This window comes from Amphibalanus amphitrite, unplaced genomic scaffold (genome assembly GCF_019059575.1).
Source record: "Amphibalanus amphitrite isolate SeventyFive unplaced genomic scaffold, NRLGWU_Aamphi_draft 000122F_arrow, whole genome shotgun sequence".
In the NCBI taxonomy this organism is placed as follows: domain Eukaryota; kingdom Metazoa; phylum Arthropoda; class Thecostraca; order Balanomorpha; family Balanidae; genus Amphibalanus; species Amphibalanus amphitrite.
In genome coordinates this window covers 717,966-744,671 of record NW_024881617.1, presented here as the reverse complement: position 1 = coordinate 744,671, position 26,706 = coordinate 717,966, and the positions used below count along the sequence as shown (strand labels likewise).

The 26,706-nt window shown below is 50.9% G+C and overlaps 2 protein-coding genes across 7 annotated transcripts in view; one reads left to right on the top strand and one right to left on the bottom strand.

Moving 5' to 3' along the window:
- The window catches only part of LOC122381586 (UDP-N-acetylglucosamine/UDP-glucose/GDP-mannose transporter-like), a 33,072-nt gene that overhangs the window by 5,649 nt on the left and 717 nt on the right, over nucleotides 1–26,706 (bottom strand). Inside the window, exons 1-6 of one of the 4 annotated variants that reach the window (XM_043365929.1) lie at nucleotides 12,546–12,858; nucleotides 9,651–9,822; nucleotides 8,953–8,986; nucleotides 4,343–4,429; nucleotides 3,477–3,544; nucleotides 3,035–3,106 (exon numbers count right to left, since the gene is read on the bottom strand). In XM_043365929.1, coding sequence (XP_043221864.1) covers nucleotides 3,035–3,106; nucleotides 3,477–3,544; nucleotides 4,343–4,429; nucleotides 8,953–8,986; nucleotides 9,651–9,822; nucleotides 12,546–12,582 — 470 coding nt within the window. In that variant the 5' untranslated portion in view covers nucleotides 12,583–12,858. Of the gene's footprint in view, nucleotides 1–3,034; nucleotides 3,107–3,476; nucleotides 3,545–4,342; nucleotides 4,430–8,952; nucleotides 8,987–9,650; nucleotides 9,823–12,396; nucleotides 12,859–26,706 lie in introns of those variants that run through there. The other 3 variants (XM_043365932.1, XM_043365931.1, XM_043365930.1) reach the window with 3 other exon arrangements.
- LOC122381584 (116 kDa U5 small nuclear ribonucleoprotein component-like) lies at nucleotides 11,445–26,450 on the top strand. 3 transcript variants are annotated; one of them, XM_043365926.1, is made up of 2 exons: nucleotides 11,445–11,464; nucleotides 23,341–26,450. In XM_043365926.1, the coding sequence occupies exon 2, from the start codon at nucleotides 23,347–23,349 to the stop codon at nucleotides 26,278–26,280; it is 2,934 nt and encodes a 977-aa protein (XP_043221861.1). In that variant the 5' UTR covers nucleotides 11,445–11,464; nucleotides 23,341–23,346; the 3' UTR covers nucleotides 26,281–26,450. The 3 variants fall into 3 exon arrangements, with proteins under 3 accessions (XP_043221861.1, XP_043221862.1, XP_043221860.1); XM_043365927.1 differs by lacking the exon at nucleotides 11,445–11,464 and adding an exon at nucleotides 12,958–13,124; XM_043365925.1 differs by lacking the exon at nucleotides 11,445–11,464 and adding an exon at nucleotides 21,174–21,213.

The following is a 26,706-nucleotide window of genomic DNA, read 5'->3' as shown; positions in this document are numbered from 1 at the left end:
AAACCACACCAAATGCAGCAGTGTGTTATGTCTCTTCGATTATGAAATCAAATTTCATAAATGAGTCCCAGTGTTAGTGACAAATATCACACGAGCCGCCAAGCCGCCAATTCCGTACAAAAGACATACAACTGCAATTGCATTATCTTCCTCCTCACTTGAATAATGAAATCATTAGACAGGTTTACGGTCAAGCGCTTGGAAGCGCCGACCTTATCCCGTGCCATGCTGGGCTCTTCGTTAGACCCCGGCCAAACGAATCCCATGTCCAAAGGGTCCAGGTGTTTACGCAGAATCGATCGGGAGGGGGCAACACGCGGTGAAATTCCCAGGGCCACCTGCGCTGGGCCGCGAAAACAGGTGCATTAGCCGAATGGTCGGTCGGTGAACTCCTGTGGTGTTACCTGCTACCGTACCACCGTGTGGGGGACGGCAGGGGACTGAAGGTATGCGCCCATCCAGGGGCCCGCGGTGTGGGATCTCCAGACGAGAAGCTGCCAGAAGGCACCGGTGGAATTTTTCCTATCGCTGAGCACGAGGAATGTTGTGCTCTATGTCCGAGATCCACATGGAGAAAGCGGTTAGATAAAAATGCCTTGATCCGGGAAGTCAACAAAAAGGACAGGCCATAAACTTCTGTATACAGAGGTCTATGGACAGGCATACGATAAATGTCAGTCTACTGACCTCTCAGATCGGTGAGCAAAATGAGAGCGGTCATGGCGGCGGTTTAACCTGATTCAACGATCATCGGCCTGCCAGTCAAAGAATCCAACAAACATTACAGCCTTAGCTGAAAGACGGCATTACAGACATTGCTCATACGGCATAATCCAACCAGAAACGGTACATACGTCAGACTGGAGGGTTTGAAATGTCAACGCTTCAGCTAATCATCACCGTTATCTTATAATCAATCGTTCGATCTCTGATTCCACTGGCCGCGGAGCTTTGGCAGAACCGGTAGCCACCTGAGGATCGGATAGAGCGGCCCGTGGCCGGGGCTGTTTGTCGCCAATGATTTCACCAGAACTGCCTCCGAAGTAGGCGGCTATGAGGCGTCGCGCTATTGCCGTTCAGTACCCCGTTTGATGAGCTGAGAACGTGAGACAGCTATGACCAAATGAAGCACTGCAGTTCTCATAAATCTGAAAACAAAGCTCCACAGTTCACACCATGCCCACTCAACTAAAATGATCACGGCGTCTTAGCTTGACGGTTACTTTTTGTGACAGCTATAATAAAACTGAAAACCTGATCACTAGCGGTTGGCTCGATGTCTTGGTTTTAGGACCGCTGATATTGAACAAAAAGTTGCTGTGGTGTCAGTGACCAGGTCTGTAAAGACGGAGTCGGAGCCGAAGTCCAAGTCGACAGTGTTGTCCCATGAATTAGAGATTATCCATGGTTGTCCTGAGTCGGAGCCAGAGTCGGAGTCGATTTTCGGAAGCCGGAGTCGGCTCGAGTCACCGAAAATCCATCGAATCCGCAGCCCTGTCGGTGACTGACCGACCGGCGACCCAGACTCTTTCCCCATGTCTTCCCAATACACGTTCAACTTGCGACTAGCTTAGTAACTTGTAGTAACTTGCGACGTTCACTGCTGGTCTCAAAGCAGCCCGCACCCCAGTTCAATGTCCCTCATTCCATACTGTTCCCTCCACACTCTGTACAGGCTCCACCGGTCCATAGCATCCCTCCTCCCCTACCAGTCCGTACAGCTAGCGTCGTTCATTGACCTGCGCCGCCGGCTCCGCTCCGTCCTTGGTTGGCCTCGCGCTACCCAGACGGATACTTTATTGCCCCCATACCGTCTCCTGCCGAGCTACTGCCGCTTCTTCACGTTCGTCTCGCCGGCGTTAGTATAGAGCTAGTAAGAGCTCGGGACACATTTAAAGCAAAAGTTGGTATACTCGTAGGAGACAGAGTTAGAGCGTAAGCTTGACTCGTGTCGTGTCGTGACTCGTGAGGATGTTGACCTCCCTTTAACCCTTCATTGTTAATCGTGGACATTGGCCTGTCCATTGTCGTTCAATCAGATATCGCAATAAGCTTATCTTGTTAGTCAACACTATCTACCGCGGTGTCCATAAATGGATTTATGACACCCATCAGCAGGAGTTCAATAATCGTTGTGCCTTTAAACCATGTTATTCTAAGTTCTATTCAAAGTCAGTTGCAGATCACAACATTTTCCAATTAAGCTCATCCAGCAGAAGCGCCGGTAAATGTTTTGCCATACGAAAACAGACAACCTTCTCGGCTAGGCAGGACGGGACAATAAGTTACGGTGGAAGATGAAAGGTCAGCGCGCCACTGTAACTGGCAGCCGCAGTCAGGCAGACCGACCCACCGCGCAAAACAAGCCCGTCGAACCCCAGGTAAGCAGGCAGCGGCCAAGTTCAAGGCCACAGCGGCAGTCCCGCCGGGTCGAGGGAGGGAGTCGAGAGGCAGAGGGCCACGACAGGGGTGGCGCCGGGGAGAGGGTTAGACCCGCGGTGGATTTGGGAGAGGGGTAGAGGAGAAGGGGTGGAGTCAGTGAGAGGGGTGGTGCGGGAAAGAGGGGGCGGAGTCGGGGAGGGTCGACTTGGAGGGACGGGCCACGCTGTCAGGGAATCCCGAATCAATCCCCCCCCCCCACGCACCACCGTCTTCGCTTTGTCCGCCGGGTACCGATTAAATCAGGGTCTGTAGGATTACTGAGCCGACACTGACCGGTCAACCGTGACAAGGGGGCCGGCGGTAATGCGCCGGTAGCGTCTATCACTGAGGGCGGCGCGGGGCGAGGGGCAGAGAGACTCACCGTCCATTTCAGGACCAGGAAAACTTGACAGTGTCGAGCAATAGCAGACAATACTGGACAAAACCAGAGACGACGGAACTTCCAAACCGGTACCGACCGACCAATGTGGGCAACTCACTGTTTAGAAAGAGCTTTGGAAGTTGTGTGAAGTAGAAGGATATGGGGAGAAAGAGTGACCGAGAAGCGAGAGACAAAGATATTTGAAGAAATCATCAGAACTTTTGTACTCACCCAAGCAGGTAAAACTCCAGTCCCATGGTCATCAGAATGGAGAACCTTCGTAGCGCCGTCAACATAGGTAAACTGAAAAGAACAGTTGAGATATTCGTCACTGACGGCCCTGATCGGGTTGCTATCGGATACTGGTCCTATGCGAAAACATCAACATAAAACATTTCAGTGATGCGAATAATAGAACAGGGGAATTCAGATGTTTGTGGGATATTGTTTAACCTGATGTTTTGATGTCCTCAAGTTAGCATTACATGCATCAAATGTTTATGGTCGAGGCACTTCGTCTGGTACTTTTTAGATGAAATGGAAATACTCTGAAGTCTGAATGATCGATGCAACACAATTTTCATTTGCAGTTCTGGCAAAGGCTGAGCAAATTGCCTAGCATGAAAACTGGGTGCCGTACACGGTAATTCGCAAACCTCGGAGTAAAACTCACCTGAGCATTTTTGTACCTCCTAGACCCGTGACTTGATTTCCTAGATAGACTACAGGTAGCGGCCATATCTGAGGGACAAAGAGCTCAGATCAGACATCTGCACCAGCCACCAGACCATATTATGGCGCTATGTGAAGGTCGGGCGAAGACCCATTGACGTCATTTCTCCTCCCTGCGCACCAGTGACGTCACGTAGGCCTCAGGCGAACAGCAATCACCCAGAGAGGACGCTGACCTACCTGACTGTCACAGAACAAAGACATTCATCCCTCCTACAATTACAGCGAACTGCGGCGAAAACAACCCGGGGCAAAAAGCAAACGAGCACATTACCAATCGAAACCCTTTCGCTTTACCAGCGCAGCACTAGAAAAATAGCCTTGTGCGGTGACCTTAAGCTTGACCTTGAGAGGACGCGTACCTGGCGTAGAAGACAAGGACAAAACCCCATATCCCCCCCCCCCCTCCAATACCCACCCCTTCAATTGGAGCCATTACCACCTGGTCGATGACACGAGATTTCAGTCCTAATCGACTCCCTCTACACATAATTGCGCTGCACAGCTATGATCTTTAACTTCACGGCCTTCTGGAAACCTTGTTCACCTTCCAAGGTATGCGTTCTGGGAAGGTGGCTATTCCTGGTCTCCCCTCCCCTTCCCCGTCACTCCGGGACAAGGCAGCTGATCACGGGAAGCCATAACTCTAATAGCACCCCGTGCCCTCCCACCTGACTCATAGGTGTCTAATTCTGGCCGTCGCCATAACAGCCTTAAAATAACCTCATCGTACCAGTTCACACAAACCATGCTACCACAGACATTAATGATAAACTATACGTCTTTCGCATCAACATAACCGCTCACCTTGCGTGGTATACTCCTGTCGAGGGCTGGAAACTGTACGTAGCCTACGAACCGCAGTGCACCTAGGGTGACAATGGTCACCAACATCTGAAACAAGGCAAACGCTGCGTCAGCCACATGGTAAAACAGCCACACTCTGAGTTCGGCTGAGGTGGCGCTGATTCTGGGTTTTGAGCATCCAGCCTGTGTTGGTTGCCTAAGTCCAGAACTGGCTGGAGCTCTGAGGCGGCGGAATAAGAAGACTGGAAATGAAGTCGGCATAGAAATAAGAATTGATGTTAATGCAATGAAGCCATATAAATTTATCACGGATGCTGCGTTGGGGAGGGACTGGATTACTCCGTATAAGCATATTGAGTTAATCGAATTTCAAACAAGCAACTGGATGGCTACATTCAGTCTTCCTACTTCCGATTATCAAAATGCCTTCTGCTCCTACACACGCTATGGAAATGGTCAGACTACTACTTGGTACACCTTCCCACCATTTCCACCCCTTCCCAGACCGGCGGTACGGTTGCTCCGTAGGCGAGTGCCCCACCCTCGGCCGATCGATTAGCTGGGTGACGCATTCCCATGCATTCCCACACATGGGGGCGCACGGGTTGTCACGACCGCAAAGGCCAAACAAAGCACACCAACAGCGCCAGGTCAGACTCTCTGTGGGGCCGGGGAGTGGCCATCGGTACTGTACGAAACAAAGTTTTAGTTTCAAAAGGCGGCACTGCTGATGATCGAGGAGCCCCGGACCCTAGCCATTGCGCTAGAATTGCGGAGATACAACAGTCCCCGCTGAATAATTATGAAGCTGGAGAGAGCTTAAAAGTGCCCATAGTAGAAAATGATTGTGAAAATGAAAGTGATTGATTCTTTCCACGAGTTCAAAAACCTGTCCAAGATTCATCGGAACAATCCAGTTGCCAGATATTGTAAGAAAAGAAAGTGCGACTTTGCGATGAAACACAGACTTCCATATTTTGCTGCAGAAGCATACTGTCAGTGTCATATTGCCAGTGTCAGAGAATGTCCACGTATGTCGCTGCATAACGCTCAACCCAAGCTTCCAATTCAGCTTCAAGTTCGACCAGATTGCTCTGTCCAGCAATATCCGGCACTCGGAGCAGTCCCGGGACACTGCCCCGCAGCTGACGTGCGTGTGACTAACGCATCAAGCCAGCCGCGCACATTGCGTAACCGAGGACAGTACGTATTCCGATACTGCCGAGCGCTGTGCCCACAGCCGAGCTGTGCCGCCACGTGCTCGGTCAGCACGGCGACGCAGCACGTGCAGCTCGGGGGTAGCCGGGTGTCGCCGCAGCCATTAGCTATCCAGGAATGACTGGGGAGCAGCAACTGGACGGCAGCACGGCAGAGCTGCGTCCGTTACAAGCCACCGCGTGGGTCTCCCTTACAAGTGGAGAGCTGGGACTGGGACGGGGGTCACTCTGAGCAAAAATAAAGTTCGACTCTGAGCACCATCACTTTTAAAATGTGCCCGCACTTCATGGCATGTTCATTGTCCAAAATCGAGGACAAGACGCGGATAACGGAAACCTTTAGCAGAACACTACCTACCTGAAACCACTGTCTGTCGGCAACAACATAAGTTCACAGGTAGGCTAAATCATAGCAGAGAGTGCGACGCTTTTGTCAAATTGTGTGACGCCATTCGAGTTTCAGTCTCTAACAGCAAAGCAAAAATATTTTTTTATATAACGTCAAGACGCCTGTATAATCTGGAATATGCCAATGACTGAGCTTCACAGAAAACCCAATCAAAGGGCACACAACCGACTGAACTTTGGTGTCACTTTATGGTTCATCCATAGCCGTCACAAATCACACAGAGTATTACGATACCACGGGAGCGTCTGGCGCCTCAGATCAGATTACGGGACAAGATTACGTGTCCATTGGGCTGAGCGTAATAATGCGTAATCGCGTCATCACTAAACACCTTCGGAGCATGTCTTCATACGCGTGGCTCATAAATAGGACAATCGAAAAGAAAATTGACGGGTAGAGCAATACTGAAATAATTATGATCTGGCGAAGTGATCGGGTCTGTCGGCAGTCTGATTATCTCATCCATTAGTCGGGCAAAGGCTTACGGCCAACAGAGAAATCATTGTGATCACTATCAGCGTAAGCACATACGAGCATTCTTTTACTATTATCTCGCCCCTGGGCCGTATCTACAATGTAGGGAATTGAACGCCGTTTGCTGTGCTACCGAAAAAAGTTGTGCTGACATTCACTGTCAAGCTAGAGCTTCGGTACACCATCCCGGTTGAAAGCGTTTGCCCGGCAAGGATTCAAGAGATGCCGGGCTGACGTAATGAGCTTTGGATAGGATTTTCTGACCACATAGATAACATAGATTCATGTTATCTATGCTGACCATTATTCTCTTATGCACTGGCAGCTGCAGCCTCGTGCTGGTTTGGTCGGTGTTCAGATGGCAAATGTCGTTGCCTAATTAGACTCAACAAACGCGCCAAAAATGGCATCACATCGTACCTGCATTGCAGCAGCGTTAGTGGGTACAGGCCGAAGATCCCGGCATATCCCCGTACAGTGCCAAATACAAAAACATCTATCTCCGTAGTCCGTAGATAATAATTATCAGCAAGGATATATGAAACCAAATCCTTTGTTGTTTATTGGGACTTTAGGGCGCGCCGACAAGATCATTTTGCGCCCAATGAACCCAAATCAGTAAATAACGATAAGCAGGTAGAATAAACTATTATCCACGGCATCAGCGAGCGGTAATATGATTCCCACGATGATACATTCATTGCATCGACATACCGAATCAATCACGTCACCTAATGACAGTCCCCGAAGACACGGTGCGGAAGCCGAGTTCCCACCACCGGCAACGGCCATCTCCAGCTCAATGCGCCAAGGCCGATTTGCTCGATCCGGATCAGATCGAGCTACACGAGCGGCAGAAGAAAAACCCAGTGCCCGTTAGCTACCGTGACACCACGATTGGGATCGCCAGACACCCAGCGGTCCTGACCGCAGAGCGGCTGCTGGATTGTGTTTCCGGGCAGAAACAACGACGATCAACCATGAAGAGAAGAGTAGACGGTAAGCAGAGCATTGACCGCCCTGACACAACAGCGGACAACATGGAATAACAGCAGTCGCCCCGAGGATGCAACGTTGGTCACAACAGCGACCACTCTATATACAAACGATAAGCAAGATAGCAAACGGTAACTAGCGGCACAACAGACGGGCAGCAAATAGCCAGCACTTCAACAAACAGTAGATAGGGTAGATGCCATTCTATTAGCAGCGGACCCAGTAGCAATCTGGCCTGAGAACTCGGAAAGCATCGGGCCCATACAACCGGTTCCGAGCGGATGTTCCGCGGTCCGATGGCAGGTCAGGGCCGGACAAAGCGGCGGTGCCACCGGTTCCAGTCAGCCGGTCTGAGAGTACCGAGTACTGAGCACTGGGCGGTGGGCGGGGGGCTGACCGGCGGATTGCGATCCAGTCAGCCGGTCTCAGGAAATGAGCACTGGAAAGACAAATGACCGGCGGATAGAACGAGTGCAGTCGTGGATCGAAATTCCTCTAATCTCGAAATTCCTCGCAAAATATGGTACCATTCCTCATATGACACCGTTACGACTAGTTGAAATCGACCACAGAAGCGCTCACACACAGCAACTCGTATCGGAGCACCTACGCTTCACAATCACAGACGAGCGAACAGTACAAGCAGAGTATTGTAAAAGGACCACACTTCCACCCACAAGGTCAACCGTGGAGAGCACCCCAATAAAATTGGCTACCAAGGATCCGACGTCACTATGACGTAACTATGACGTCATGATCAAGCGCAGCGGTCGGTGACACCCAGTGGGAGGTCACGGCTCTACTGGCTGGTCGCTGCGGCTCCAAACCGCGATAAGGGCGGACCGCTAGAATCTTATCAATTGTTACCGTACAATAGTGGATGCATATGCAAATATCCGGGAATAACTATCATAATAAAAGATAGTAGTACGTTTAAAATGCGGAAACAGGCGAGAAAACTTATGACAATGTCACCGAGCATCAAATGCCACTGTTCATCAGTAACCACCAAGCGTATGCATGAGGAGAACCTACTTTCCAGACGCCATATACGACGTTATGTGCTTACTTGGACTTGCAGAGTAGGTAACAATAAAACTAACCCGACGACTCTAATACTAGTCGGCACACTGGTAGCAGAAACAACTTTCCTCTGGTCATTTAGCACAAGTTTCCAACTGACCAGAAAATAATGCGGGACACAGATGTGCCAGCACCATCATTTTTCGGTCAGTGACTCCAACATTCCGCCACATGTGTGCACTGCATATGGTTAGAAAGGCAGCTCGAATAGGCGGCATAGAAACTCTATTTGTGTAATTTATGACGTAATGTAGCGCTAGTTCATCACACTTTCTTTTGCGAATACAGATCATACTACCATTACAATAATACAAAAGCAATACGACGACAAGCAATCATCTAACCGATGCCACTCCAATGCATGCAACAAATACAATAGGTCCACCCACACCCACACATGCATCGTAATTGAAAATATTCTTAGTGCTTACCTGACAAACGCCCAGCACTAAAAACGACGGAAACCTGCAAAAGAAAATTTAATTAGTCACCAAGTCAAAACCATTGAATACATTTCCCGTGACTCCATTTGAACATACGGTCAAATACGGACAGATAGAACAGTGGAATGTGGATGAGCCACATAGGGTATGAAGCGCGGACGTATGCTCCCTATTGTTCGTCAAGTTGTAATGTTGGAACGAAATTATCATAGGCACTACGCCAGAAGCCTGTAAATTCGAAACATAGTCTCGCGTCTCGACTGTAAACAAGCATAAAAGTCTACAGCCGTAACGTAAATTAGAGCCCCATCGCAAATAGCGAGATCGAAATCGCAGAGCCTGAAAACACCGCAAGTCGCCTGGAAAGAAAAAGGAGCAGAAGGAGCATTTACAGCCCAAATAGGGATGGCATTTTAAAGGAAGTTATTTATTGGGGGGGGGGGGAGTTGTTTTCCCTATCCCATAATAACATTCAAGTACCTTACACCCACGCAAAGCACCTGTCGACTAGAATAAACTCCAATGTAGCACCATGTTGGCTCTTAGATGTATACGGCATACCGTTTTATAAAACGTGTTTGTCAAAACACTACACTTTGTGCCGTGTGAATAATTTTCCCAAGCATCCAGATTAAAACCACATGCATTTCTAGATCACGGGAACAGTCCACACTTCAACTACTTACTTTTTCACTGTGAGCACCTCCTTATTCACCGCCATGATGGCAAACGACGAGAAGGCATAGCTGGCCGCTGATGAGGTGCGCAGCCAGAGGGGCGCCTCAGCGGGCGGGCTGGCCGGCGCGCCACCCATCCTGGCCGCCTTCTCCTTCGCACCGGCACTGGCGGCGTCACCGACTGAAATGGCCGTCATCGAGTCACGTCAGCCGTCACGGACGTCACAGCCGTCACTGGCTCGGTCAGCCGACCAAGCTGTGATTGTGGGGTCGGCGGGAGCGCGTGTCTCACGGAGTACGGAGCGGACGGGCGCGGCACGGTCCTCGCGCGGGGACCGACGGCGGCCGACTGACCGCCGCCAGCCGAGGCTCCGAGGAGTCCGGGAAATCTCCGACCGCCCGCAGGGGGGACGGACCGGGAGGGAGGAGCGGCACGTGGGGAGGGGAGGAGAGGGGTAGAATGGTCGACGGGGAGGGTGGCGGTGGGAGAAGGTCGGAGGGAGAGGAGGGAGGGAGGGGAGGAGGAAGAGGGGGAGAAGGATGAGGAGGGAGGGAGGGAGGGAGGGAGGGAGGGAGGGAGGGAGGGAGGGAGGGAGGGAGAGGGAGGAGAGGGAGGGAGAGGAAGAATGAGAGGGAGAGGGAGAGGAAGAATGAGAGGGAGAGGGAGAGGAAGAATGAGAGGGAGAGGGAGAGAGGAGGGAGAGGGAGAGGGAGAGGGAGAGGGAGAGGGAGAGGGAGAGGGAGAGGGAAAGGGAGAGAGAGAGGGGAGGTGGAAGGGAGAGAGAGAGAGAGAGAGAGAGAGAGAGAGAGAGAGAGAGAGAGAGAGAGAGAGAGAGAGAGAGAGAGAGAGAGAGAAGAGAGAGAGAGGAGAGAGGCGGAGAGAGTGGTTATGGAAACGCTGGAGTTTGCTGACGGTTGACATGATCAGTCACTAGTCAGTGCTAGCAAATACACTGTTCGCTGTCGGTTGAGTTGCCTTGGTCATACATTGCTTTTTCATCTACGGAACAAGCAGAGTTTCAATGCATAGGTGACTCAGGTGAATAGATTAGTTTATTCATAAGCTCGAAAATTTGCACAGGGCATTCTACGCAACTGTCGCCCAGAAACCAGAAAAACAAAAAGCGCATAGGTGCTCGCTTAGATCAGTCAACATTGAAACTGACGCAACATTATCTAATAATCACGTGCTATTAAGGTCATGTATCATGTATGACTTGTCAATAGCGAAGAGCCACTGCAGCGGGCAGGTGACATTTTCGAACCACAGCATTTTAAAGGTCCTTTCAAAGGTCCTTTCAAAGTTCAGCCAGTCAGGCTGAGTCAAACCAAGTATCCCCTACAATGATTCACATCCAGATGTCACTGTGGCAGAGTGGTACATGGACTTACTAAGGCAGTAGTGGTCCATAGACCGCAAGCCATTGCCACATAGCAATGGCCACAAATGGGACAGCAAGAGATGGAGACAGAGGTGGTCACTTGGTCAGCCAGGAACTGTGACATCATATTTTGATACCACTGGGGATGGCTTATAGATTACATCCCATACCTACATCCCATATTGTCTGGTGACTGGGGAATAAAAATTACCTTGTTTTGTCCAGAGCAATGCTAACGTCCTTACATGCAGTTGGGAAAAGAATGTCATACACGTGGTTGGAGAGCAAGGAGTGGTTATATGAAGCTGTGAAATGGGAAATGGGTGGATGTGAAATGGGGGTGTGACTGAACAATGCAGAATGTTGTGCTGAGAGTAAACACTAAACATGGCTGGGAAGTGAAAAATATGCACAATATGGATATTGGAGGCTGTGAGATAGATGTGTGATTGGGGTTCAGAGACTTAACTATTGTGGCCAGAAAGTGGGAAATGTCCATGGCTAGGGAGCACTGACTGGAATGTACCTGTGTGTGATTAAAGAATTGGGACTGGGGTATAACATATCTACGTTTTAAGTGTAATCCACTTAAAACGTAAAAATAGAAATGTCCCAAAACTTAATACGAAAATATTCCAGTCCCCGGCCAAGGAGAGCCCTTCACCAGAGAAGGTGAAAATGAACCAGAACCAGAACGGGCACCACAAGTGGGAGTACCTACCGAGTCCCAACAATTAATTCAGCATTTTAATAACAGACGCATTTACACAGGGTTTGTTGCAAGCTCTGTCCGTGATGTTGCAAAAAATGCTAATGGTGCTTTAAAATTTACAAAATGGTCCTCTCTAAATATATGAAGACCACCACCACTGCATCAAAATAATTGCCAAATAAACGAGCTACAGTGACAGCATCGTCAAAAATGCTATGCAAACGCGACGGTAAATGTCAAGTTTAAGTCCTAAGAAGATTTCATTGATAAATTTTTCATATTCTTACATTATTTGACATCCTGAATCCAAAAATGATACTCATATGTCTCGCAAATAAAAGAAAAAAACATAATCAAACCTGACCTAACCTTACCTACTTACCTATAACCTACCAACCTACAACCTACAAACCTACCCTAACCTAACCTAACCTACAAACCTACCTACCTACAACCTAAAACCTACAAACCTACAACCTAACCTAACCTAAAACCTAAAATTTTTGTTGTTTCATATTTGTATCAACAGCGTCACAATTGTAGTTAGGACCTAAACTTGACATATACCAACGCGACTAATGTTATGTCCTTAATCAATTCCCGAACCCACGCTTCAACAGACAACAACCCTCACAGTCACGGTCATAGGTATGATAGATACCACACATTTACAGCAGGGCAATGCAGAACCGGATCCCTCGCAAAACTCACCTTGGCAAAACCAAGCAAAACCCAAGCAAAACCTATAGAGCCTTGGGCAAAACCAAGGCCATATTTATAAACTATTGGGACAGCGATTCTTGTTCTTACTTGATTGCTCATGAAGTCCGCAGATAAAAGCAAGCATGCGGTATCATATGGCGGCATCGGAAAAATCAACCAATTGTCGTCAGGATTCTCACCGAGAGCTGATTTTGCAATTTTTGAACAGTGATGAGAAGGCTTTTGCATACAGCGAAGTTTTTTACGTTTTATGTTGTACTTACTACTATATTGCGGAATCAGCACTATACATATTTCTTTGAAAAAATTGACTTCTCATTCAAAACAATGGGAATAATAGCATATTAAGTGTTGAAATTTTACTTCTGATGTTTGAGTGGCGCACAATTTGTCGGGGAGAGTTTCAAATCGATGTTTGAAAATGTAGTAATCAACAAATATTTAGTGATAAGACAGACAATCTTGAAAGCATCCTTTGTAAGACAATTCCGGCGCAGCTAATTCGGTTGCGGTGGCCGCGGTGTGAACGTTTTTGGAAAGCCACGCCGCGCGTGTATGCCCGAAAGCCGCTAAATACTGCTTGTTATTACAAGTTTTTGTGGTTATTTTGTAATTTGTAGGGCAGAAATTCAGAATTTTCACAGATATCTTTGGCCTCAATCTCAGGTAGGTTAAAGAGTGGTAGGTTATATAATATTGAGTATACGTTTCGCTACATCTTCTCAACCTCGCCTCATGACCTTAATCAAAATAATTCAGTAGGCGGAACTATGGTCAAGCGTACCCATTTTCGGGAACGCATTTTCGTTCCCATGTTTGGGAACGATAAACCCAAATATGGGAACGCCATGTAGGCATTATTTAAAACCAGAAAAAGAACCATTAAATGACGTCCAAAAAATATAAAACAATCGTGAACCGCCTGATATTTGTCTCAATATTGTTGGGAAAGAGTTTGATATTGTAAAGCCCATCGTAGTTTCAAATCGTTCCCCTATTTCTAAAGCAGTCCATCATCCGGGCCGCGAGCCCAAATTTGGGAACGCTCTCGTACGCTGGCGCTGCAAGCGTTCCTTATTATGGGAACGGCGTACCCAAAATTGGGAACGATTTCACTGACGCCTTTCAGCGGCTCTTTTCATTAAAAAGCATCACGTCCAACGCCGCAAATTATTGTTAACGCAACAATCATCAGATGACCTTTCCGGCAAGACCGTCGAATGTTTCGCCCGGTCTTCTGCGCTTTTATTCCCGTCGATCTCGCAGCGGGCACGCCCCCCTCTGCAGGATTACGTAATTCACAACGCTCAGCGATGTTCAACAAGGTCTTCCATACCTATATCCACCGTCCGCGCCTAGGGTGGAGACATGTCAAGCACCTGTCCGTTTATCACCGATAGTTGACGAGCACAAGGAAGTATCCAAAAATGGGAACGCTGTATATGTTACACCCTCAAAACACCTAGTCCCTATGAAAATCTAGTTTTTTCCTTTCTTGATGAGTGTAAGTGGCAAAAGGCCTGGTAGGATGGGCATGAGGAATGATCGAAATCAGCATAAAAATTATAAATAAGCCACACAGAGCGACCTATATAAGAGAAATTCCCCCAAAACGATCACGCTTAGAAACACGGAAGACAAAAACCACGCTCATGACGCTCCTTATAAAACAACTCTAAACAGCTAGCATCCAAATAAAATATGTCTTTCCGGGATGATAAAATACAGCTGAATAATTTTAAACCACTGAAACTGAGTTTACAACAGTAGTTCGGTAAAATCACTGACGTTCCATGCGGTCGTGCGCCCCGACACCAAAAGTCAACAATATTACCCCGGGACTGTCCGCGTGTTCGCTTGCATATGTCGGCATCTGGTGTCGCTAGTATGAAACTTCATAACCAGGCGAAAATTATTATACTTGACCTCAAAATGTAAAAAACGCTTCATTTTCCTTAAAATTGCAAGTAAATTGTTGTATAACCCATCTTTTCACCAGGGTTACTTTTAAAGGGGGGGAAGAGGGGAATTTCCCCCTTCGAAAATTCCGCTCCCCCTTTCAGATCGTGTCTGAACGGCTAGGCAGGGAAGGGGGAATTTCCCCCTTTCAAATTTATTTTGGAGCCCATTTTCAATCAATTCGCTATTCAGATTCTATAGTCATCGTTAATCAGATTCTCGTCATCAATCAACGTTGCTGGCGTTAAGATAATTATTAATTTTCAATTTTCGGTTCCATCCAACCATTTTACGTTCAGTGCAGCAGGAACTCCAGATTTGACCCGATACCGATCGGATAGTCGGTGGGACGGTGGGACCGTCTCTTGTCTTGTCTCTTCCGCCTTTTCGCAATCACTGACATATCGGTACAGGCGTCGGCGTAGAAACCGGCGGGGGACGGGATTACCTCTCCGAACCAAGGGTGGATACAGGGGGAGGGGGGCAATGGGCCATGGCCCCTCCTTTGACGCAAAAAGAAGGTGACCCCCTTTTGGACCCCCTTTTATATTCTGTGTTCTTTCTCAGAAACGACCCATTTATTCACGATTATTTTCACTTTTTCATCGACGCCAAGGCCAGACATCTAAAATTTTTGTCCCAATATGACAATGGCCGTGTTTAACCATCCTCCAAACCGGAATCATTGAAGGAAAAACAACGTTATTTTTGTCCCATAGGCATCAAAGATTTGAGTAATAAATGACTTTTCTCTTTATGCAGCATTCACGTTCATCTGCTTTGCATGCAGAGCAGGGCGCAAAAAATGTACCTCATCACAGCCGGCTTTCCCAATGGAACTTTCACTGCTCACTAATACTAATAGTAATAATTCAAGTTTTGTGCTTCATTAGTTTTTGTTCGGATATCACTGCCCACCTTGTAGTTGTAGAGGTTGCAGTTTTGTAGCGCCGTCGTTTCTCTACATACACGACCACACAAAGAACTTTGGAATTGCTCGTTAACTGTAGCTTTTGTGAGCGTTTAAGAATTTCATGTTTTTTTTTTTTTTGCTCATTTTTGCTCGAACAGTTTGACATTAATTACTCCTGACCTAAGGTGACCTAAGACTTGAAATTTTGTGCGAAGGTTTCAAATTGATGCCCGGTAAGGTACTAAAAATTTGGCGGCGCTGCGCGCCGCCGTTTTTCACTTTTCAAGAAAACCCACATGGGGGCCAAAATGACCTCCAATCAGGGCGCGGATTAACCTCTCTCTTTAGAAAGGCGTTACTTAATGTTTGGCCGGGGTATACCTACTAGTTATTGATACCACTGATAGGTTGATACTACTGATTGGCATTTGCAAGGGCGCAGTCAAGTTGGGACCTCCCCCGCCCCTTACAGCCAAGGTAGGTGCGTATATTTTTTAGCAAAATTATTTTTTGGCAACCTTCCAAAATAAAGTGGCTGAAACCCGAGGAAAGAATAGGATTTGGGGGTAGGTAAGGTTCTGCGGGCTCCATCCTAACGAAAAACCTAATGGTATTGCCGCCCACCCCCCTTTCAGATGCCCCTGGATCCGCCTTTGCCCCGAACTTTATTCCCCCTCTCAACTTTTCCTGCATGGGCGTAACCACCGCGCTGGAACGCTGGAAATTCCAGCCCATTTTTGGGATGCTGAAATGCCGCCCCCGGTAGAGGAAGCCTGCAATTGCGGGACTCGCGGACTTCAAAACCAAGAAAAAAAGAAACGGCACTGCTCGGTCCACTATACGCCTGACCTCAACGTGCCGCTCCTCACTAAAATAACTAGGTGCCCTCTACATGCCGCACCTCCCAGATGTCCTTCCGCCCCTCCGCACCGACTTCCCCTCAAGTTCCTCGGAGCTCTCATGTGCCGCCCCTCACAGAACCCCGCCGCACTCAATGTGCCGCCCCTCCGCATATAGCTCTATCGCCGTCTGTGCCGCCCTCCCCAGAGTACCTCGGCGCTCTCTATGTGCTGCCCTCGCCACAACTTCCCGCCGCCCTCAATAAGCCGCCCTATGCTCTATCGCCATATGTTCGCCCACCCCCCGAAGTGCCTTGGCGCCCTCTATGTGGCGCCCCTCACCACAAACCCCGCCGCCCCCAATGTGCCGCCCCTCCCCACAACGCTTTACCACCGTCTGTGCCGCCCTCCATAAACGCCTTGCCGCCCTCCCCAGAGTATCTTGGCGCCCACTATGTGCCGCCCCTCGCCACAACACCCCGCCGCCCTCAACAAGCCGCCACTCCCCACAATGCTCTATCGCAGTCGGCGCCACCCTCCCAAGGCACCTTGCCGCCGCTACGTGCCGCCCCTCCCCAGACGCCTTTCTGCCCTTACGCGCCTCCCCTTCCCAGAATGCGTCAAAAGGTTTAATGATTCGCCCCTCCCTATAACGCTCCATCGACGTCTGTGCTGCTCTCGTCAGGCGCTGTGCCACCTCTCCCCGGAATGCTAGCCCTCGCTGGCCCGGGGGGGGGCGTTTTTCGCCCCTAACCCTGGCGAATATTTGCGATACCTCAGTCAGGGGTGCTTAAATTGCTGCTGTTTACATATAATAACTACGCATTGACTTGGCGAATTGTGCTGAAACGTCTCCGATAGGTGAACATCGTGCGGACCGGGGGATTCATAATTCCATGCCTAGGTATCACAGTTTGGTTGCTACTCTTAACGTGCGCAAATGAAGGACGTGCGCACGTTTTGGCGGGCTCTGTATGCTGCCCAACACAAAGTGTTACATTTTGGGCTCGATAAGTCTAAGGGATTCGCTATGCGAATTCAGCCCATGAGAGCGTCAGGTGAGACGCTCTGATCGCAAACAACCATCGAAGTCGCGAAAAGGCCGTGTGTGATTGCTTGATGTAAACATTCCGAGCCAACGAGTAGTGCCCTGAGCGCGCAGCAAGACTCAAGAGTAAAGCTGAGCACTTGAAAGAGTCCTCGGTCTATTGTGGGGCCCTTGAGTGGGTGAGGTCTTTGGCTGGATCCCGTCCTGCAGGCTCACGCCTGGAATGGGTCCTCTTTAGGCAGGCTCGAAAGCTTAGGGGCCATCAGAGGCCGGTGTGGGGCTCTGAGAGTTAAGCGTGGCTGCTTAAAAGTTGCGTACTGCTTTCAGAAGGTCTGTGCGTTGGGCACCCAAAGACCAGCGTGGTGCCTTAAAATGTCAGTGTTACGCCCTCAGAGATGCACTGGTCAAGCCCTTTGAGGTTCTCAGAGGCGTCGACGTGGTGCTCTCACAGGCGGGTGTGTGATCCGTTGAGGTTTTGGCGTGATACCCTCAGAGGCCGGCGTCGCGTGGTGCTCTTAGAAGCTGGTGGGGGCTTCCAGAGTCTTCAGTGTAGGACCCTCAGAGTCACCGGTGAGGACTCTCAGCATCACCGGTGAGTGGCCGGGCCGTGGGCAATGAGCCGGTATGGGACCCTCAGAGGAAGGCACCGGTGTGAGACTCAAGAGAGGTCAGTGTGAAGCCTTTACAGTTGCCCGTGTGGGGCAGTGAGTGCACTGGCGTGGTGCCTTCCGAAGGCCGGTATGGGATTGAAGCTTAGCGAGGTGATAAAGGACTTAACCCTCGCCCGTATTGGTGTTTTTCCAGCCACGAACGTATAAGGGGGGGGGGTCCGTTGCCCCCCCCCCTTGCCGTTTCGCCCCTGATCGACCTAGAGCTTCGGGGGAAAAAACGAGCGTGTTGCCCGTGACGAGAGGAAGCCGATGATACCCAATTTTAAGGTCCTAGATCATCGGTTGACCTTCCAGGTCAGGTCAATGACCCAAAAGTCGGGAAAATCGGGACCAGTTAGAACGTCGTAAAACGTGGTTGCTATGGGGTTTTTAGGGTGCTGATTACGAATATCATGTTAGTTATGATAATAGATGATGTCTTAATGCATTTAGGCCAGGTCGAGTCAGGTCAGGTCAGGTCAACCAGTAAGGGTTTTGCCGGGTATTCGTAGTAGCTGGCAACCGCCTCTGACAGCTTCGTAACATGTTACGAAGGCACCAAAACTACTTGGTAAATGTTCAAATGGTTGCTAATTTCGAATTCAGCTAAAAAAACTAGCCTAGAAACATGTAAAACTCGAAAAAGTGAACCGAGGTCATCAAAGGTCAATGACCTGACCTGACCTTCCGGTGACCTTGACACCCACCCTAATGCATGGGAGCAACATCATATCCCATGTTTGAAAGCTTGAAACCACGAAAAGACTGCAAACGCGCGGCTAATGCGAGCCGACATCAGCCGAATCGCGATTCCGGCCAAACATGGTCTCGAAAAGTAGGTCACAGGTCAAAGGTCATTAGGGTCAGGGTCATGAAATTTTAAGGGTAGGTGTAAAATTGATAAACGCGAGGGCACTTACAGTTTCGTCGCGATCGGACGCTTTTTACGCGATTTATTCGCGAAAAACCATGGGGGGGGGGGTCCGTTCGACCCCCCCCCCTATACGGGCGAGGGTTAAGTGGTGCCTTCGGTAGGACCGGTTCGGAAGCATTATTGTGGGGTCCTCAGAGGTATTATTGCTGACTGAGGCCAAAGAGGTGCCGGTGTGGACCCTCAGAAGTGCTAGTGTGAGGCCCTGAGAGACGCCAGTGAGGTTCCTCACAGGCGCCGTTGTGGGCCCTCTGAGACACTGGTGTGGGGCCGTCACAGACGAATGTGGGGCCCATAGAGGCTAGAGCTGCTGGTCTGAACCCCTTACAAGCCGGCAGGGGCTCTCAGAGACCAGCAAGGGGCCCTCAGGCCAGCAAAGGGCTCCCATAGGCCGGCGATACCTTCAGAAGCTCTGTGGGGTCCTTAGAGACCGGCACAATACTTTCAGACGCCGGTGGGGCCCTCAGAGTCGCCGATGTAGGGCACTCAAAAGTCACCGGTGGGTGGCCGTCAGATGCGCTGGTGTGGGGCCCTCAGAGGCGCCGATGTTGGGTCCTCAGAGCCGCTGATAAAGGTCCTAAAGAGGCACGGTGTGGGGCCCTCAGGAGTGCCAGCGTGGGGCTCTCAGAAGCACTGGTATGAGGCCCTCAGAGGTGGCAGTGTGGGGGCACTCAGAAGCGCCGGTGTAGGACCTGTACAGTCGCCGGTGAAGCCCTTCACAGGCGCCAATGTGGAGTCCCTCAGAGACACAGGGCCATCAGAGGCGCGAGCTGCTGTTGTGGACCCTTCATAAGCCGACAAGGGGATTTCAGAAGTCGGTGGTGCCTTGAGGAGTCCTGTGGGGTCCTTAAACACCGGCATGGTTTTCTCAGATGCTGCTGGTACCCTCCGAGTCACCAGTGTGAGGCCGTCAGAGCCACTGGTGTGGGGCCCTCAGGACCGCCGATACAGGGCCTTTAGAGACACTGGTGTAGGCCGTCAGAGTTGGGGGGGGGGGGGTGGGACCCCCTCAGATACGCCGGTTTGGGACCTCATAGGCGCCGGTGAGGGCCCTCAGAGTCGCCGTTATGGGCCCTCAGAAATTTGTGTGGGGCTATCACAGGCGGGTTCGAGGCCACTAGAGGTGGCCCGTAATAGGCCGGTAAGGGCCCTCAGAAGCCAGCAAGGGACACTCAGAAGGTGGCGTAGGGCCTTTATGGAGAACTTAGTGTGGCTACTCAGGGGTCCATGGGATGTCCTTACGAGCCCTGTGGAGCACTTCTGAGTCGAAATATGACAGAAATATGGTCAGTAAACCCTCAACGGCTAATTGGCGCCACAGGGCCCCTCGTGCCCGTGTGGGGGACCTTCGGGACCTGTTTAGGCCCTCAGAGGCGCCGGTGAGGGCTATCAGTCGCCATTACGGGTCCCTCAAAGAAATTGGTGTGGGACCGTCACAGACGGGTGTGGCCTGGGGCCCCTAGAGCTGGCCCCTAATGGACCGGTAAGGCCCCTCAGGCTGGTTAGGACGCTCTGGCCGGTAAGGGCCCTGAGGCCGGTAAGGGCCCTTAGAGACCGCTGAGGCCCCCCCCCCCCCCCGCTTTCGACGCCCATGGTCAGATCCCATTGCAATTGAACTCACCTGAATGAAGTGAACTATTGAAGAGTGTGCCTATCATTTATCAATCCGGTGCGTAGTAGCAAAGTCAAACTGCCAGCAGCAGGCTGACCACCCATCTTACGCATGCATATCTACCGCATAAAGTACCAGTATCTTGAACACCAGAGCTGTGGCGTGTTCTTTGCGTCTGCCCCTTATAACGTGTAGTCAGTTGACTGCTGATTATTGTTCGTATTTCACAAAGCGTAAGAATTTGACACACAACAGCGACACAGTAAATGCCCTCAAGTACTCACCTTTGGCTCCCGAAACACAAGTGCCGCCCTTCCCTTGGCATTTGATACCGCCCCCGGAGGGAGTTATTTCCAGCCCATTTTTTGGGGAGTGATTACGCCCCTGTTTTCCTGTAAAAGTAACCCTGCTTTTCACCATTCCGTCATTTCAAAAAATCATTAAAAATATCATTCGACGGTCAATTTCCTTGTTCAACGGTCAGATTAAAGATAAATTTATAGAGACTTAGTAGATACTTAAATAAGCGTGCACTTTTTTGAAACGTGATGCACTTATGAGTTTTAGTGGGCGAACGGCCGAAAAATTACCTTCCGTTCTCATAAATGGGAACGCCCGTTCCCATATTTGGGAACTCCGTTCCCAAAAATGGGAACGTTCCTATATTTGGGTACTCATGACCATAGTTCCACCTACTGAATTTAATCAAAATAGTCCAGAGCTTACCTGGGGGCTGGAGTGGCCTCATTTTATGGTTGGCTTTGGGCCTACGCAGCTTAAACTCAATGCTCAGGCTCTGCTTAGTGTGTACTTGTAGGATGGGCAGTTGGTAGGAAGTACACCCATGACCCAGATATTCAAACATTTTAGATAACCCCGCCTTCGATGACTCGGATGACGAAGATTCTACGTTGTCTGGCCAATCATGTTCCATAACTGCAGCTGAGCCCCCGCTTACCTTGAATGGGATTGGCCGGACGACGTAGAATTTTTGTCGTCCGAGAGACATCAAACGCGGGGTAAATCTTAGGGGGCAATTTGAATTACAGCCTCTTTCTTATTGAAAAAAGTAACAATAAAGCTAAACAAACAATTAAGATTATGGAAGCATCTAGTCTGATTATAGTTCATCTGGTAAGGCTACTGTCCAAGGGCAAAACCAATCACATTCAGGTGACATCAGACCCAATGTAATTGTTCTTGCGGCCTTGCATTTGCATGGCAGAAGGTTTCTCTGCTGTGGTATGGGAGGATCTAGGTTGGTTCCAGTTCTGACCATAGCACAGCTGTTATTCAGGAATGGGGCTGTGCTCTGGTAGCCACCACAGCCTGCAAAGTCAGTGGACATAGTGACTAGGGAGGGACCTTGAAGAGGGACATGCAGAGGCTGGTCAGGAACTGGTGATGCTATTTGTATTAAGCATGTCTGGAAAACTGCTTCTTGTAATAAAAGTTACATTAAAAAGTTTCCCAGGAATGAAAAGAACTTAACCCGCGCCCGGCTGGGGGTCCTGGATTTCCACGCCCTGCTGGGGGGGGGGGTGTTTGAACACCCCCCCTTGTAACTCGGCTCCTGGGCCACGTAGCGATACGCGGAAGGCGGCGTTCGAAAGAGCGTCAAAAATAATGACGAAATCACTTCGGTCAATTTTTTGGTCAGGTCAAAGGTCAGGTCACCAGAGGTCATTGAAGGCAAAATTTCGCCGATTTCCAGGTTGAATATAGAAAATTTCCAAGAAGCCAACGCATAACTCGGGAACCAATAGAGCTACAGCGCCGCAGAAAAGCGCATTCGATAGCCCTAATAACGCCCTTTCTGAGTAATTCTCTCAGATTTGACCTAACGTCAACGGTTTTGCCTTCAGGGGGCAAAAACTGCAAAAATAGCCGATTTTTTCGGAAACAGTTTTTTGGCAATAACTTTTGACCCAAGCCTTGTACGAGCTTACTTTTACCGGCATCGTGTTCCTCTCGTCAAGACGCATCGAATGAACTATAAGTTGACCTTGAAAGGTCAACTTGAAAATTTGACCTCAGGTCAAGGTCATGACCTGACCGGAAAGGGTCATGTTGCATATCAGTCGATCCGTATCGTCGAGCTGAACACATCTAAGGCGTTTTCATCGCTCTAGCCTGCCTCTATCAAAAGTTATTTGCGAAAAACTGTTAGATACCATTCGTGACCTAAGATGACCTCAGGGCATAAACAAGGGTCACGGACACCATTTTTATGTTCAGTGTGTCTAAACCACTTGTAATTCAGTGTTTGGGAGTGTTTATAATGTCTTTCGTCCAAAAGAGGCGCATTTCAATTTTCTCCCATTGACTTATAATGGGGAGGTCGCAAAATTGACCTGACCTTAGGTCACCGATATCAAAATTCCGAGATATACATTTTATAGATACTGTTACCCTTATCAATCGCTGAAAGTTTCAAAGCGATCGGTCACTCGGTGTAGCTATGACAGACATTGAAACTTTTTATGAGGTGAGGTCACTTCAAGTGACCTGGTGACCTGACCTTGAATGACCTTGGTCTGAAATTTTCACAACATGTGTAGAATTGATGTATGATAAGGTGTACCAAAAACGGCGGCGCTCCGCGCCGCCGTTTTTGAGATATTCGCGAAAAACCACAGGGGGGGGGTGTTCAAACACCCCCCCCCCAGCAGGGCGCGGGTTAAGCTGACAGTGTGAAATTTTTAATTTTTCTTCTGCCATCAGTTTGTTTGAACTCTCCACTCGTCTCCACAAACATTAATTCTTTGTAGAACACTGTTTGGAAAAGTGGCATTTTTGCTCTTGTGTAACTGGCAGATATGACCCTCTTAGATATCCACTCTGATATCTTATTCTGACAAACTGTCAGAGGTTCTCCTGCCCTACCTTGTTGTGACCACAAGCCTGACTCCACCTCTTTCCATCTGCAGGTCACCATGGACGGGGAGCTGTACGACGAGTTCGGCAACTACATCGGCCCGGAGCTCGAGTCAGACGAGGACGATGCCGACGAGCTCTCGGAGCCCGGCCGCGGCCAACTGGTGCCCGCCGGCGCCGACGACGACGACCAGCCGGTCGACGAGATGGACGCAGAGGACGAGCCCGCCCAGCTGTCGGTCGTGCTGCACGAGGATAAAAAGTACTATCCGACCGCCGAGGAGGTGTTCGGAGCCGATGTAGAGACCCTGGTGCAGGAGGAGGATGCCCAGCCGCTGACGCAGCCCATCATCGCGCCCGTGAAGCGAAACAAGTTTTCTCATGTCGAGCAGGACCTGCCGGAGACTACATACGAGGTGGAGTATCTGGCGGACCTGATGGACAACGCGGCACTCATTAGAAACGTCGGTCTCGTCGGCCACCTGCACCACGGCAAAACCAGCTTTGTCGACTGTCTGATGCAGCAGACGCACCCGGACCTCCGCACTCGCGACGACCGGCCGCTGCGTTACACGGACACACTGTTCACCGAACAGGAGCGCGGCGTCAGCATCAAGGCCACGCCGCTGACGCTCGTGCTGCAGGACACGCGCAGCAAGTCCTACCTGATGAACCTGTTCGACACCCCCGGCCACGTCAACTTCTCCGGAGAGGTGACGGCGGCGACACGGCTCTGCGACGGTATCGTGCTCTTTGTGGACGCTGCCGAGGGAGTCAGTCTCAACACGGAGCGACTGCTGAAGCACGCCGTCCAGGAGGGTCTGGCTGTGACGCTCTGCATCAACAAGATCGACCGGCTGGTGCTGGAGCTGAAGCTGCCTCCCCAGGACGCCTACTACAAGCTGCGCCACGTCATCGACGAGGTGAACTCGCTGCTGGCAGTGTACGGAGGAGAGGAGACACCAGCGGTCGTGTCGCCGCTGCTGGGCAACGTCTGCTTCGCCAGCTCCCAGTACTCCATCTGCTTCACACTCAAGTCGTTCGCCACGCTCTACGCGCGCACGTTCGGCTCAGAGGTGGATGCCTCCCAGTTTGCGCGCCGCCTCTGGGGTGACATCTACTTCAGCTCCAAGACGCGTCGCTTCACCAAGAAGCCGGCGCACAGTTCCGCGCAGCGCAGCTTCGTCGAGTTCATCCTGGAGCCGCTTTACAAGCTGTTCGCCATCGTGGTCGGCGATGTCGACACCCAGCTCCCGGCGCTGCTGGACGAGCTCGGCATCCACCTGAACAAGGAGGAGCGCCGGCTGAACATTCGCCCCCTACTGAGGCTCATCTGCTCCCGGTTCCTCGGCGACTTCAACGGCTTCACGGAGATGTGCGTCGAGCACATTCCGTCTCCGCTGGACAACGCCCGGCACAAGATCGAGCACACCTACAGCGGACCGAGCGACTCGCCGTTGGCTGAGGCGATGGCTGAGTGTGACGCCGACGGACCCCTCATGGTGCACACGACCAAGCAGTACCCGACATCGGACGCCACCTGCTTCCACGTGCTGGGCCGCGTGCTCTCGGGCACGCTGCACGCCGATCAGACGGTGAGGCTGCTCGGAGAGAAGTACACTCTCGCTGACGAGGAGGACTCTCGTGTGGTGAACGTCGGCCGTCTGTGGATACACGAGGCCCGGTACAACGTCGAGGTGAACCGCGTTCCGGCCGGGAACTGGGTGCTCATCGAGGGCGTCGACCAGCCCATCGTCAAAACGGCCACGATCACTGACACGGAGGACCGCGAGGTGTACATCTTCCGGCCGCTGCAGTTCAACACGCAGGCGGTCATCAAGATCGCCGTCGAGCCCGTCAACCCATCCGAGCTGCCCAAGATGTTGGACGGTCTTCGGAAGGTGAACAAGTCGTACCCACTGCTGAGTACCCGCGTGGAAGAGTCAGGAGAGCACATCGTCCTAGGAACAGGCGAGCTCTATCTGGACTGCGTGATGCACGACCTCCGAAAGATGTACTCGGAGATCGACATCAAGGTGGCGGACCCAGTGGTATCGTTCTGCGAGACCGTCGTAGAGACATCGTCGCTGAAGTGCTTCGCCGAGACGCCCAACAAACGCAATAAGGTGACGATGATCTCTGAGCCACTGGAGAAGGGTTTGGCCGAAGACATCGAGAACCAGGTGGTCCAGATCGGCTGGAACAAGAAGCGACTCGGAGAGTTCTTCCAGACCAAGTACGACTGGGATCTGCTGGCAGCCCGATCCATCTGGGCGTTCGGGCCGGACCCGACGGGACCCAACATCCTGGTGGACGACACACTGCCGTCAGAGGTGGACAAGTCCCTGCTGGGTGCCGTCAAGGACTCCATCGTCCAGGGCTTCCAGTGGGGCACCCGCGAGGGTCCCCTCTGCGAGGAGCCCATCCGCAACGTCAAGTTCAAGATCCTGGACGCGGTGATCGCCAGCGAGCCGATCCACCGAGGTGGCGGTCAAATCATCCCCACTGCGCGCCGAGTCGCCTACTCGGCGTTCCTGATGGCCACACCGCGCATGATGGAGCCCTACTACTTCGTGGAGGTGCAGGCTCCGGCCGACTGCGTGTCAGCCGTGTACACAGTGCTGGCGCGGCGGCGCGGACATGTCACACAGGACGCGCCCGTGCCCGGCTCGCCGCTCTACACCATCAAGGCCTTCATCCCGGCCATCGACTCGTTCGGGTTCGAGACGGACCTGCGGACCCACACTCAGGGCCAGGCGTTCTGTCTGTCGGTGTTCCACCACTGGCAGATCGTGCCCGGAGATCCGCTCGACAAGTCGATCGTGATCCGCCCGCTGGAGCCGCAGCCGGCCACCCACCTGGCCAGGGAGTTCATGATCAAGACGCGGCGCCGGAAAGGCCTCAGCGAGGACGTGTCCATCAACAAGTTCTTCGACGATCCTATGTTGTTGGAGCTGGCAAGGCAAGACGTGATGCTCAACTACCCGATGTGAGGGGTGTGTGGGCGGTGGTGTCAGATCAAACACGGTGTCAGACTGACGCCCGTGTCAGTGTCAGTGTCGGTTGTGTGATGTGTCAGTCCGCATCACGCAGTGAAGTGTACAATATGCTGCGCTATGTGATCACACCCTGTGTGTACAATACATCTCATTCAGATGCCACAGGTGCGTCGAGGTAAGATCGGTGCTTTGAAGTAAGACGAAAAAGTTGTCGAAGTGTAGTGCTGTGCAAGGCGAGTCAGACATTTTTGGGGGTTACAATATCGGCTAGCAAGTAAACCGTTGAGACTCGCTAGAAATGACTTCCGTTCGATCGTATCTACTAGTTAGTTTGCACACAACTACAATGCTTTTGAATTTCTGTTACCAAAATGCTATTTTCACCCGATGTAATCAGCGAATGTGTAATGCAAGGTTCGC